At 42.0% G+C, this 13,970-nt stretch overlaps 1 protein-coding gene across 1 annotated transcript; it reads left to right on the plus strand.

Moving 5' to 3' along the window:
• Positions 1-3,220: 3,220 nt before the first annotated feature.
• LOC125485039 (MARVEL domain-containing protein 3-like) lies at positions 3,221-5,491 on the plus strand. Its single transcript, XM_048605958.1, has 2 exons — positions 3,221-3,284; positions 4,789-5,491. The coding sequence occupies exon 2, from the start codon at positions 4,800-4,802 to the stop codon at positions 5,481-5,483; it is 684 nt and encodes a 227-aa protein (XP_048461915.1). The 5' UTR covers positions 3,221-3,284; positions 4,789-4,799; the 3' UTR covers positions 5,484-5,491.
• The last annotated feature ends 8,479 nt before the right edge of the window (positions 5,492-13,970 follow it).

The raw sequence follows: 13,970 nt of genomic DNA on the forward strand, positions 1-13,970 counted from the left end.
GGCATTTCAGAGGGCAATTGAGAGTCAACCACATGGCTGTTGGTCTGGAGCCACATGCAGGCCAGACCAGGTGAGGGAGGCAGATTTCCTCCCCTGAAGGGCATTAGTGAACCTGATGGATTTTTCCGTCAATCGACAATGATTTCATGGTGATCAGTAGATTCTTAATTCCAGATTCGAACCCGAATCCCCAGAACACTAGCTGGCTTTCTGGATGCATAGTCTAGTGATAATGCAACTAGGCCATCGCATACCCTTAAATTAATTCCCCACCATTTGAGATTATCTGCAAGTGAGCATGAGTTTATTAAGATTTCCTGTATTTTGCCTCTTGCTGGAGTTCTTCAGCTTGTAGGTCCATCTTCTTCATATTTAAGTGTGTTTGTTTTCTCTTTTGGAATGAAGGATTTTAGTGCCATTTAGATAAAGTTTATTGTATTTCTACATATCGCAACTATGTCCAACTCTCTTGGTAGTGTAAGGGGGTTAACTGTGTGATGCTGGAAGAGCTGTTTTTGCAACTTTGAATTACATTTTCATACAAGGTAGAACAGTGGATGTGGTATATATGGATTTTAGCAAGGCGTTCGTTAAGGTTCCATATGGTAGGCTCATTCAGAAAGTAAGGAGGCATGGGATTCAGGGAAATTTGGCTGTCTGGATACAAAACTGGCTGTCCAATAGAAGACAGAGGGTGGTAGTAGATAGAAAGTATTCAGCCTGGAGCTCGGTGACCAGTGGTGTTCTGCAGGGATCTGTTCTGGGACCTCTGCTGTTTGTGATCTTTTATAAATGACTTGAATGAGGAAGTGGAAGGATGGGTTAGTAAGTTTGCCGATGACATGAAGATTGGTGCAGTTGTGGACAGCGTGGAGGGCTGTTGTAGGTTGCAACGGGACATTGACAGGATGCAGAGCAGGGCAAAGAAGTGGCAGATGGAATTCAACCCAGAAAAGTGTGAAGTGAGTCATTTTGGAAGGTCGAATTTGAATGCAGAATACAGGGTTAATGGCAGGATTCTAGGTAGTATGGAGGAACAGGGGGATCTTGGGGTCCACATCCATAGATTCCCCCAAAGTTGCTACCTGAGTTGATAGAGTTGTAAAGAAGGCATATGGTGTGTTGGCTTTCATTGGCAGGGGAATTTAGTTTAAGAGCCATGAGGTTATGCTGCAGCTCTATAAAACTATGGTTAGACCACACTTGGAATATTGTGTTCAGTTCTGGTCACCTCATTGTAGGAAAGATGTGGAAGCTTTAGAGAGGGTACAGAGGAGATTTACCAGGATGCTGCCTGGACTGGAGGGCAGGGTCTTATGAGGAAAGGTTGAGGGAGCTAGGGCTTTTATCATTGGAGTGAAGAAGAATGAGAGGTGACTTGATAGAGGTGTACAAGATGATGAGAGGCATAGATAGAATGGATGGTCAGAGACTTTTTCCCAGGGCAGAAATGACTGTTATGAGGGGGCATAATTTTAAGGTGACTGGAGGAAGGTATAGGGGAGATGTCAGAGGTAGGTTCTTCACACAGAGAGTGGTGGGCGTGTGGAATGCGATGCCGGCAGTGACAGTAGAGTCAGATACTTTAGAGACTTTTAAGCGACTCTTGGATAGGCACATTGGAGGATAGTAAAATGTAGGGTATGCAGGGTAGATTGATCTTAGTAGGATAATAGGTCGGCACACCATAGTGGGCCGAAGGGCCTGTACTGTGCTGTATGTTCTATGTTCTTGAAGAGGATGTTGGAAATCTGAAATAAAAACAATAAAGTGCTGAAGAAAGTCAGCAGGTCTGGCAGCATCTGTGGAGAGAAAAACAGTTAGCATTTCTAGTTCAGTACGATTTTTGGCAGTTCTGAAGAAGAGTCATACTGAACTCAATATTAACTCCATTTCTCTCTCTACAGATGCCAGACTTGCTGAGTATCTCCAGACTTTGTTTTTATGAACACTTTTGTTCTATTCTCTAAAAGGTGAATGAAAAGTTCTTTTGGTTAATAAGTCATAAGTAATTACTACAAAACAACTGGTTTCGTTTCTCCATAATTTTTAATGGTGTTTTCCAGTTTCATTCAACTAGTTAACCAAAGTACACTAACACACATTATGGCTTGAGTTCAAACATCTAAATATTGGTTAGTAAACTTGCTGATGGTGTATGGCTGAAATAATCTGTGTCGCTGGTATCCTAATTGCTGCAAAAGCTACTGTCTTCAACATACTATTTGAGCACTTTTGTATTTGAGATGCTGGAGATGTTCCCCTTGGGGAAACCAAAGTTGCAAGGCGATTTGACAGAGGGGTGTTGACAGAATAGATGGGGGGAAGAATTTGTGTTGGCGGAAGGTTTGGGAAGCAGATAATATCCATTCAAGGTAATTGGCAAAGAACCACCAGTGCCATAAAGGGGGAAAAAAATGTTTGTATTGCAGCAAGTACTTAGGATCTGGATTGCACTGGACAAGTGCGAAGTGGGCATGTTTAGTTCTGGCCACAAATGAGAATTAGGAAATGACCTGGAAAGGGAAAATTTGCAACGCCACAAGAAAAATGTCTCATTCTTTTGCAATGTATGATTTTTCTGCTGGAACAAGCATGAGCATGACTGACTGACTGAATTTCTCCTTTGCCTTCCATGGCCCTGTGATTAAGTGAAGAAGCAAGTGGTGGAATTAAATTCTAAAACTGGAGGGCATTGTCATACAATTTCCTCCTTTTATGAAAGGTGAATGTGGACTCTGGTGGAGCTAATGACCTGTTTCCATGTTTCAGCGTCAGTGCCATCCCTCACATCCTCTCCGTGGATAGAACAACTTGTTGTGAGTTCTGGAGGTAATATGGGACAGGCATCAATGATCATTGCATCACAGAGTCCTTGAAGACCTGAGCTCATTGCTGCATGCAAGTTAGTATGATCATTAAAAACACCAGCACTTCTTCATTGACCCAGCAGCAGAGGTCCCTCTCAAGGACAAACAGTGGACAGCTTTCAACTGAATCCATAGTGAACCTGCATGGTACAGCCACCTGCACCACATGTAAAAGACAGAGGAATGACCTGAAGTGTGGTTGTGGCCATGAGTCCCATGCCATGGAACACGCCACATTAATGTGTCCAGTAAGACCTGTCACTTGATATATCTCATCCTTCCACTGTGCTTCTTGTGAAGTCTTTGATTGGATAACCAACCAACGCATTGCCTCTAGCAACAGAAGACAGACACCCTAATGAGGAGGAAGATGTGCTGTACTTCATACACCTGCATAAAAGCTTATCAGTCCTGGTAAGAGCACTAAAAGTCAACTAAAGTAGATGCCTATATGCTGAATGAGGTCCTATCAGAGGAAGAGCAGAAACCATAGTAATTGCGCTTAGGCCTTCTTTTTAAGAGTGGGAAGGGTGGCAGTAGCATATTGTTGCAGTGCAATAGGAGTTGAAGGGCCAAGATAGATTCAGAAGCAGGAATGTAGTTTATATAGCAAAATCCTCCCCACTGTCAGGATGCTATATGTTGTGGTCATGTCCACTAGGTCTAGCTGAGATACCTGGGGTAGATTCAATGTCCCCAATCTTTCTTGTTGGTATTAGTCTGTTCCTAATACCAAAGTGGGGAAGAATGTTCTTCTGAAGTTTTGGCAAAAGATAGTCCAATTTTGATATACAGCAAAAGTTTTGTACTTTTAAAAAAAAATGTATATTCTGTCTGAGATGTGCAGTTGTCTCCTGTGAGATATCAGGCTTGATTTAAGAGTAGGTACACATGACTGCATACGGTAACACTGGAATTCACCTGATTAGCTTCTCCCAGGGTTGGTGCTTTTATATCCTGATGGGAGGAGCTTATCCTATGCTTCCAGTTAGAACCTGAAAGGGTTATCTGTCTATTACAATGCAATGGACTTTCATCATGATGGCAAAGCAGACAGGCTGTCTGAATGGAAACTACATTTTTTTGCAGTTCTCTCTGAACAAGGTTCACAAATGAGATTTGACTACAGTAATGTGTGCGGTTTCTTTTTAAAAAGAAACAAAAGTGCTCAGCCGTTCAAGTACATGTGGAGAGAAAAGCAAAGCTGATGTTTTGAAAGCATATAGTTTGAGCCTGTTCTCCTGAAAGGTCCACTTTGAAATGTTAAAGTCATGTGTTCTGTCCATGGATGCTCACTGCCCTGCTCAGCGCTTCCACCACTTTTCAGTTATTGTCTTGAATCTCTATAGCACCTTCATTTTCTTTTTCTTTGCTGTTTTAATATGTCCCAATCCTGAATGAAATTCTTCCACAAAAAATAAATAAATGAACCTATGGGTCATGTAAACTATATCTTGCTGTGTTCCATTGAATTAAAAAGTACCGATTTATAAGGCAAAGGTGATCAAAATATCAGATTCCTTTAGGATCGTGGTAGAATATCAAAAGCACAAAGTATTAAAACATTAATGCCTTAACAAGGTGTAGAGCTGGATGAACACAGCAGGCCAAGCAGGAAGGCTGACATTTCGGGCCTAGATCCTTCTTCAGAAAATCCTTAAATGCCTTAACAATCCTGCTTGAACTATTTATCTATTAAAACCATCTAATTGCCAATCTAAGTTTTTATAGCAATCTCTAGCTACTGGCACTTTACAATTAAAATGTTTGATTATATAGTGCCAGGTGGATTATTGTCTTACGCTCTTCCGCACTCCCTGGTCCTCCATTGTACCCTCTATTGATCTGTTGTGTTGAGGTGTTGGACGGGGTGCGCTCTATTCCTGCACTAACAACTTCCTCAATCTGCTTGTTGCAGGGTTCTTGGAAATGTTTGAAATCATTCTGAACCTGGTGGTGCTGATCTGTGCTGCAGCAACCCAGAGTGCCTCTGCTGGCTTCGATAGCATTGGAGGCTTCGGGAGTACTTACTATTACAACATGGGCTATGCAAACAGCGGATTTCTAAACCATGAAGTGCAGCAGATCGCCGAGCTGGATATACAGTACAACAGGATGAAGTCGGCCACTGTGTACTGTGCAGTGGGGCTAAGTGTCATTCTGTTTGCTTTTGCCATGGCCTTTCTTGTTGCCAGATGCATAATGCAACACAAAAGATCCTCTGTGCAGGACAGCACATTCTCAAACTTCCTGATCATGGAGTGTGTGGTGAAGGCTCTTGCAGCTGTCGTCTACGTTATAGGAGTGGCATTGTACCTTCACTTCATTCATAAAATTAATGCCACTGACACGTGCAAGCAGAGGGAATCACTCTACAATAGACATGGCTACAGCTCGGTGAAATGTGCCATACTGGGCACTGAAGTTGCTGTTTCCATCTTTGCCGTCATGCTGATCATTGTGTACATTGCTGAAGTGGTACTCGGAGTTCTGGCTTACCGAAAGGTGCAAGCAGCACGACCAGAATACACCAAACCTCTGGGCACCTCTATCATGCATCATGCTACATTGCCTGAGGTGACACCAACTGAAGCCCACTTATCGTATATATAAACTTGAGCTTACACACACACAACAATCTGGATGCTGGAAATCTGAAACAAAAACAGTGTGTGCTGGAGACGCTCAGCAGATCTGGTAGCATCTGTTGAAAGAGAGAGAGAGAGAGAGACGCAAGCTGACATATTGAGTCCAATGACCCTTCAAAGTAAGCTAGGGAAGGGTGAATTTAACCTGATGACAGGGTGGGGTTGGGGGAAGAGGTTAAAGGTAAAGTTGCCAGAGAGAGCTGCTCTCTCTCTCTGTCTCTCATTAGAGAGAGCTGACCGGTGGTGGTTTAACCTGAGGGCTAAGAGGAGAGTCCTTTACAGTGACCTGAGTTGATGTGGGAATTGAACCCATGATGGTGGCATGATTTAGCATTACAAACCATTTGTTCCACCAGTTGAGCTAGTGGAATACATAATATACAGAAAGAGAGAAAAGGGATAGGCAAACAAGGAGATTACTGCTAGGCTCCAAGAGAGATAATGGCTAGGTATTAAATCTCTGTTTTTGACAATCCGTTTTTCTCTTACTCTCTCTGGGCACTGTCTTGATGTACTCTATTCCCTGCATCCATCCCATCATCAGCGTAAATTTCAGCCTCCACCCCCCCCCACCAACCAAGCTATCTTTGGTGACTTGACTCAAAACGTTAACTCTGTTTTCTCTTGACAGATACTGCCAGACCTGCTGTGTTTCTCTACCATCTTCTGGTTATGTTATTAACGTTTGGACAGGAGATTCCAGTTATAATAATACCTTTTTAATAATACACACAGCAAGATATATTTACCTGATTTTTTAGGTTTCAGGGTCTACAGTCAGTTTTAGAAGCAAAAGGTACCAATTCTCACCAGTCTTGGGGTTAGAGAATACTGTAATCCATTGATGCAATAATATTTGTGAAATAATTTTTGAGAATGAATAATGAAAGCTTTGTGCATTCAGAAACTGTGGATCTGAATTCCTGTCTTGGACACAACAATTGGGACCTCAGTCTTAAATAATACTTTCATTTCGAGCTTCATCAACAAGTTTAATGTTGACCTTAAAGAACCACTGCTCCTGTGCTGCTGAAGAGTATCAAATAGAAACACAGTAATGTTGTATCTTAGTGTGTACATGGGCAGGAGCAGGCTAGAAGTGTAGCGGGGCGGGGGGTGGAGGGAAGAAAATCTAATGCCTTTGTTTTAGAGAAAAATGTCAGATTACACATTGGGCCCAGTCTAACCTCCTGGCGTTTCTACCATTGGCCACAATTAGCAGAAGTTAGAAATCATTGTGCATTTTCTTGTTTTTTGTTTGGAGAGCACAATGGGTTTTGTGCCTATTCCAGTCTCCAGGCATCCTCTTTTGCCCTCTCTCTTGCCGTCTCTCTCTCTCTCTCTCTCTCTCTCTCTCTCTCTCACTGCTCCCCCTCTCTTTGTCTGCTCCCCTAACCACTTGAATCCCTTCGCTCTGACTCCTAGTTTCTTACCCTTCCTCTGCTCAAGGTCCAAACTGCTGATGGCCATTCCCTGGCCTCCTAGTCTACTCCCCCTCAGACCTTGAGTCTTACACCGAGTTTCTGTCACATTCTTCTACGAGCAACAGTTCAGGCCCCATCATGTCTAGCTGAGTCCTGTTTACGTTGTACATTTCTCTCTCTGTGTTGGAAACAGGACCTGAAGACTTGACCCTTGGAGATTCAACACTACACACTGTGGGCTGCGCTCTTGACACCACAGTTAATGTCTACTGCTAGGGTCATTTTGCCCTTGGGTGCCTTGGAATATTTTATAATTAACACGATGACCTCTTGAGTCAGAAAGGTCGAGTCCACCTCTGGGACCTGAGGACAGAAATCAAGGCTGATGCTTTGCTGCAGTACTGAGAGATTGCTGCACTGTCAGAGGTGCCACCTTTCGCATGAGAAGTTAAAACTGTATGCCTTCTCAGGCAAACTTAAAATATCCTGTAATACTATTTTGAAGAAGGAGGAATGGATTTCTCCAAGGCCCATCCCAAGCGGGTTTACCAATATTTATCCCTCAATCGTCACCATAAAAACTCATTACTGTGATGCTATTTGTGGGAGCTTGCTGTGTACAAATTGGCAGACTGAAAAGTGCTTTGAGAGGCACAGCATGATTTAAATAGAACTCCAATGCCAACATAATGTAGCATTCACATTCAGACATTCTGTATTTAAAAGTTGAGGTGGTTAAGCTAGTGCAGGAATACACAAATCTAATGACACTATTTAAATACTCTCCCCATCTGTGTAGAATTTCCAACCTCTTTATGGACAGATTCTTCACAATGCTAAAATGGATAAAATAATACAATTATCAGATGACAGTAGGGAAAATAGCCAATTTGACTTGATCACTGTACTTTATTGATTCCACACAGTTCGTCTACACTTAATGTTAGACTTAATGTTGTGAAATGGGTACATTAGATACCTGTCCGTCTGTTTCAAGTCTACACATTTACATATGTGCTGGTAGCTTCTTGCATAGCTGCAACTTTTGTTGTGGAAATGATTGAACAAATTTAGATATAAGCTACAAGTTATACACGGGAAGCTGTATGGCATCCTAGGTTTGAAGCTTTTTGCAAAACATGCATTTCTGCTAAAGGATTAAATCTGGGAGATAGGTTAACAATTTGGGTCAAATAGCTAGAGAATATTAATGTAGTCTTTATATTTTATTGTGAGTTTATGCCATTACATTTATGATTGTAATGAGGTTTCTGTTTGAGAGGACAGATATCTGAAATAATGACCTATTTCAATCAATCCAATTGTTATAAACCCGCTGAAAGGGAACATTTGGCCTGATTATTGATCCTTTGTCATTTCTTAGATCTAAATTTGAGATTACTTTCGACTCTCCATCTTTTACTATATATTGCAAGAATGAGAGTATGTTAACGATGTGATGTTTAAGATGATGTAACGTTGACAGCAGTCATATGTTATTAAGACTCTGAGAAATCTAGAGATGTATAACATCGAGATCAGAATTGTGCATAACATCTAAATAAGAGTTTGGAACCCTTGAGTGTTAGACTGTAGTTACCTTTAGGTAAAGTAGAGATGGAGATGCACCAGTCTGACAGTGGGGACTCTAAGCATGGTTGACCAGGATGTTGTCTGGTTATGAAGAGAGATTGGATAGACTGGGGTTGTTTTCCTAGGAATAGAGGAGGCTAAGGAGGGGCATGATTGAGATGTATAAAATTTTCCCATTGGAGGGATCAGTGACTAGTGGGCATAGATTTCAAAAAGGGGGCAGGAGGTTTAGAGAGGATGTGAGGGTGGGAGTGGGGAGGGTGGGAATCAACTACAAAGTGGTGGGAATCTGGAACTCACTGACAGTAAGAAGAGCGGAGGCAGAAACCCTCAACATTTAAGATACAAGGCTCTGGGCCAATAGCTGGAAAATGGGTTCAGAATAGTTCGTGTTTTGTTTTTGACCAGCACAGAGTCAATGGGCCTTTTTCTGTGCTGTAGGCTTCTATGACTCAATGACTGTCGAAGGAAGCAGAGTCTCAGTGGTACAGGACAAAACCCCAACCTGCCGAACCCATGAAAACTGATTGATTCAGGGTTTGTTAGTGATGGCTGAGCAAACCACAAATACTTTGAAGTAGTACATAACTCTCTGGGAAATTTGTGATGTTAAGTGACTTCTTTTGTAGACCAGTGGTGCCAGAGACGAAGGGGCAGCAGGTGCTATGTAGTACAGCTAAGCTAAAAATGAATTTGTACCCCTGTTTATTAATTGACAACAATGTTACTTCAAGCACAACACTGAGTTCTCATTTTTACTTCAGTTCATGTGATGGTAAATACATTTTACAGGCCAAGTCTCTTACAGAATGAAATACTTGACAATTTCTGATGGCACTATGTGGTGGGATCCTTCTTCATTATGTCATCTTGAGTTCTGATTATTTTACTTTTGAGGAATTTCACATTGCTTTGTTGGAGGAAATGTAACATAATAGCAATGATATAGATTGAGGCTTCTCCATACTGGAAGTTGGAAACCTCAAGTTCCCACTCTACCCCCTCACTACTTTTACAGTAGGGTCACATTGAGAAAATATTTAGGAAGCACTGGGATATTTTAAAATGATGCTGAGAACACATTGCAATACCTTGAGTTGACAGTGAAAAGGACAAATTACCTTTTTGGCATTGACTCCTTGAGACTGAAAGCTAACAGGCTTAGTCAATGAGGAGGTGTGTGTTCAGAAAGAAAATGTTTCATGGGATTTTGATAGGTGTGTACTTTGCAATGAACAATCAAGGCAAGTACATTAATTTTGGTTAATCACAAGAACATAACAACATTCTTAAATACAAGCTACACTACCACCCTTGAAGCTGATGCCAGCTAAGTTGCTTACATTCTTTAGTTTTATTTAGCAGTGTGCCGTGAAGGTGAGAAAAAGAATACTTGGAAAAGTACTTTTGTTAACTTAAATGTTGTTTGTATGATGTTTTGTCATTCTTTTAAGCAAAGGGAAGTATTTTGGAACGTCATCATTCTTGATTGAAGTATTTGACCGTCTTTAAGGTTTGACATTGCTAATGTTTCGTACAATTGTAAGACATTGTGACTTACCTTTGTAATTTAGTTTGATCTGGGCAGGACGCACAAAATGTACAGGGAGGACATCCAAACCGTACTATCGTGGGTGTGTCAGTCAGTAAACTAAATGTCAGCCTTAATTTCCAAATATGACTTTGTGGAAGATCTAAAACAGCAAAAACCAAGAATGAAAGAAATGCACAAGTCTAGAAAAGACTGCAGAGAAACAGCTGTGTTTCATGTGGTGGGGTAGGATACAAGTTTCATTCCTCAATTCAGTAGGAGTGGGCTTACAACTTTTAGGAAGGTTCTGAAGAAAAGTTAAACAAGTGCCTGGTTTCTCTTTTGACTCGCTGAGGAATACCAGAGCTCTTGGACATTTTGAAAATGATGTAGTGTGGAGCTGGAGGAACACAGCATCAAAGGGGCAGGAAAGTTGACGTCGGGAGCCTTCTTCAGAGAATACTTGGAAAAGTATCGGAAATGGATCATCCCCAATAGACTGCAATCTACATTCAGGCCATTCCCAATTTGGCCCTGACCACGACAACCTCTACGTACACAACATCCAGATTCTCCAACAACGGTTTTCTCTGCGGCTTCTCAAGTACACGCTCTCAGCAATGTATCGGCATCTTCTGACACTACAATCAACCTTATCCCAGCTCAGAGCCTCCCTCTCCCAGACCTACAAATGACCTCTTCTGCTTTTCATCTTATGCAGGATCCACACCCTCAACGAACACATTTTCTCCACCCTATCTGACACTAAACTTGCTTGTGCTTACCACCAAACACAGGCCTCTTCCACCCCTCAGTCCTCAATCCTACCCAGGACCTCCCCCACAATATGCCTGGTGCCATTGGCCATGTGGTCACCATTGCCTCACCCACTGAGGCCACCGATCTGGTCACATCACTTCCGTTGCCACAAACCATGGCTCTGCTGTCCCCACACTGCGGACACCGCTGCTTCTGTCGCCAACACCAAGAGCAATCCTGAAGCCACTCCCGCTGCCAACATCAAGGACAACATCACTTCCACTGAGGACGCCAATGTTGCCCCACCCACCGCTGACTTGCTGATGATGTCACTAACTCCGCCCCCACAGCCAGTTCCAACCCAGCCACCAGCTCTACATCCACCCTAGCCCCACACCCTGCCAGGTCTTCACCATCCTCAATAAAGAACTCACCTTCATTCACCTCCGCCCTCACGTCAATGAATTCCTTTCACGTCTGGATGTCGAAATCTTTCTCCACCGCCTCTACGCCTATTTCTTTAACTGTGAGTCTAACCCACCCTCTACAGATCCTTTCTCCTGCCTCCAACACGCCCTTTCCTCCTGGACACCACCCCAAGGCCTCCTACCCTCCCTCGACCTCTTCTTTTCCAACTGCCATCATGACATCGATCGCCTCAACCTCTCCACCCCTCTCACTCACTCCAACCTCTTCCCCCATGGAACGTGCAGCCCTCTACTCCCTCCACTCCAACCTTAACCTCCCTATCAAACAAAAAAAAATCTGAAGAAGGGTCCCGACCCGAAACATCATCTTTCCTGCTCACCTGGTGCTGCCTGGCCTGCTGTGTTCCTCCAGCTCCATGCTTTGTTATCTCTGACTCCAGCATCTGCAATTCTTGCTATCCTTGAAAATGATGTAGTGGTGTGTTTTGTCTCTCAGCCAGTAAACTTAACAAGACAGTATGTCAGCATACATTTTAAAGAGACATGCTTATGATTTCGTTGCTGCATCATAACATGTGTCCTGAGGCTATAAAGTACTCATATTCCAACTTGCTGCAGATCACTTGAAGCATGACATGCCACTGGAGGTATGCAGGTCAATGATGTTGTTGTACTTTGAATGCTTAATGTTAGCCCAGGCACTTATGTGCCTGCGAGTGTAATGTTTGTACATAATTGTCTGTTAGACTCTTCAATACCACCATATTCACACACAGGTTCCGTTGTTATGAGGGATAATATGCTGCTACATCTCAATGGAGGCAAACTTGCACCATACAGTTCTGTTAGACTATTGGCTGTGGGGGGGTGGAGGGAGCAGAATGAGTGAGTTAAAAGTAACAAAAACAAAGTTGCTGGAAAAGCTCAGTAGGTCTGACAGCATCTGTGAAGGAAAAAACAGAGTTAACATTTCAGGTCCGGTGACCCTTCCTCAGAGTTAAAAGTAATATTGGATATAGCTTACTGGGTCTAACACATATTTGGTGCTGTTTTGTATTATAAGTGTTTAATATTCACTTAAGGTTTATACTGTTGAACCTGTAATTGTCTGCCTCTGTAATTTGTGAGGCTTACTGCCATTCTCCAATGATTTCGAACCTCCAAATTGGTGAGACTCAGTCTCTGCAGTAGTGTCATCTACTCAAGGGTGGTTAGGAATGGGCAACAAATGCTGGCCTTACCAGTGATGCCCACATCCCATGAAACAATAAACTGAAATTCTTGCTGAATGACATTATCAGATTGCACTTGTGCAATTATTTCTGTTCAAGAAAAATAAAGAAAGGATTTGGAAAGGATAAAAAAATGCAACTTCAAACATAACTAATCAACAAAAAATGCTGCATTATTAACCATTGACACTATTAGAAAATTTGTTTATTTAGTAACAGGAGTAGGCCATTCAGCCCCTCAAGACTATTCTGCCATTCAATGTGACTTTAAGGCTGATCTGTATCCTAACTCTATTTACCTGCCTTTTGGCCCATACCATGTAATACCTTCTGCTTTACAAACATCTATCAATCTCAGACTTCAAATTAACATTGAATCTGTTGCTACATCAATGGTTAATCAATTAAAAGAACAACGTTTAATTACCAGGCGGAAGCTCTTTACATTCTCATTACATAGGAGTGGGAATTAGAACGTCTTTTTTTTTTTGCAGTACTATTTAATTTGTCATTTCTAATAAGTTTACAAATGTACTTTATTCATCTAGTTACAGAAGTTTTCAGTTTCATAGTGCACTCAGAGCTGCACACTTATATTTGTCTGAGTGACATCACTCTGTTACATATATTTTAAGTTAATATTATGATTCTTTAGAAAATGTGTTAAGCTCACAGAAAAAAATTCATGCATATGTATGGGTCAATTTTCCAGTAGTTTTATCAATGGTTGTTAAAGCTCTAGAACATCATTTTATTTATTGGTTTACAAATGACTTTTTTTTGCGTGACAGTCCCCTGGTGTAAAAAGAAATTACTATAGTGCTAGGAGCTGGAGATCAAACTAACCACAAAGGAGTGAACATACTGGGGCTCATTCTATAGAAAATACAAGACTGTGGGGTGTCCAATTAAGAGATCTTCTAAGTTTATGAAAGGTTTTGAGTGACAGATGTAGGGGAAATATTGGCCGCTTCTAGGTTAGAGAAAAACTAAGGGCAGTAAAAATAAGTTAATCAGTAATAAATCCAATAGGGAATGATTTTACCCAGAAAACGGTAAAAATATGGAGCTCACTGCCAAAAAAGATTGGTTGGTTGTGATGAATAGCAAAGGTGTATTTAAAGGAACAATGAGGGTGGAAGTGATGGAAAACGTTGATTGAGTTTAGTTGAAGGAAGATAGAGAGGAGCTTCAAGTAAACTCCAGTCTGGAGTCATTTGGCTTGGATAGCATGGTGGCTCAGTGGCTAACACTGCTGCCTCCCAGCGCCAGAGACCCGGGTTTGATTCCAGCCTTGGTCGACTGTCTGTGTGGAGTTTGCATGTTCCCCCCTGTGTCTGTGTGGGTTTCCTCCGAGTGCTCCGGTTTCCTCCCACAGTCCAAAGATGTGCAGGTTAGGTGGATTGGCCATGCTAAATTGCTCTGTAGTGTCCAGGGAAGTGCAGGGTAGGTGAGATTAGACATGGGACATGCGGGGATAGGGTG

This window comes from Rhincodon typus, chromosome 2 (genome assembly GCF_021869965.1).
Source record: "Rhincodon typus isolate 14 chromosome 2, sRhiTyp1.1, whole genome shotgun sequence".
Classification (NCBI taxonomy): domain Eukaryota; kingdom Metazoa; phylum Chordata; class Chondrichthyes; order Orectolobiformes; family Rhincodontidae; genus Rhincodon; species Rhincodon typus.

What these genes read in the sequence shown, in the direction of transcription:
- LOC125485039 (XM_048605958.1), top strand. Translation starts at nt 4,800, where the DNA reads ATGTTTGAAATCATTCTGAACCTGGTGGTGCTGATCTGTGCTGCAGCA.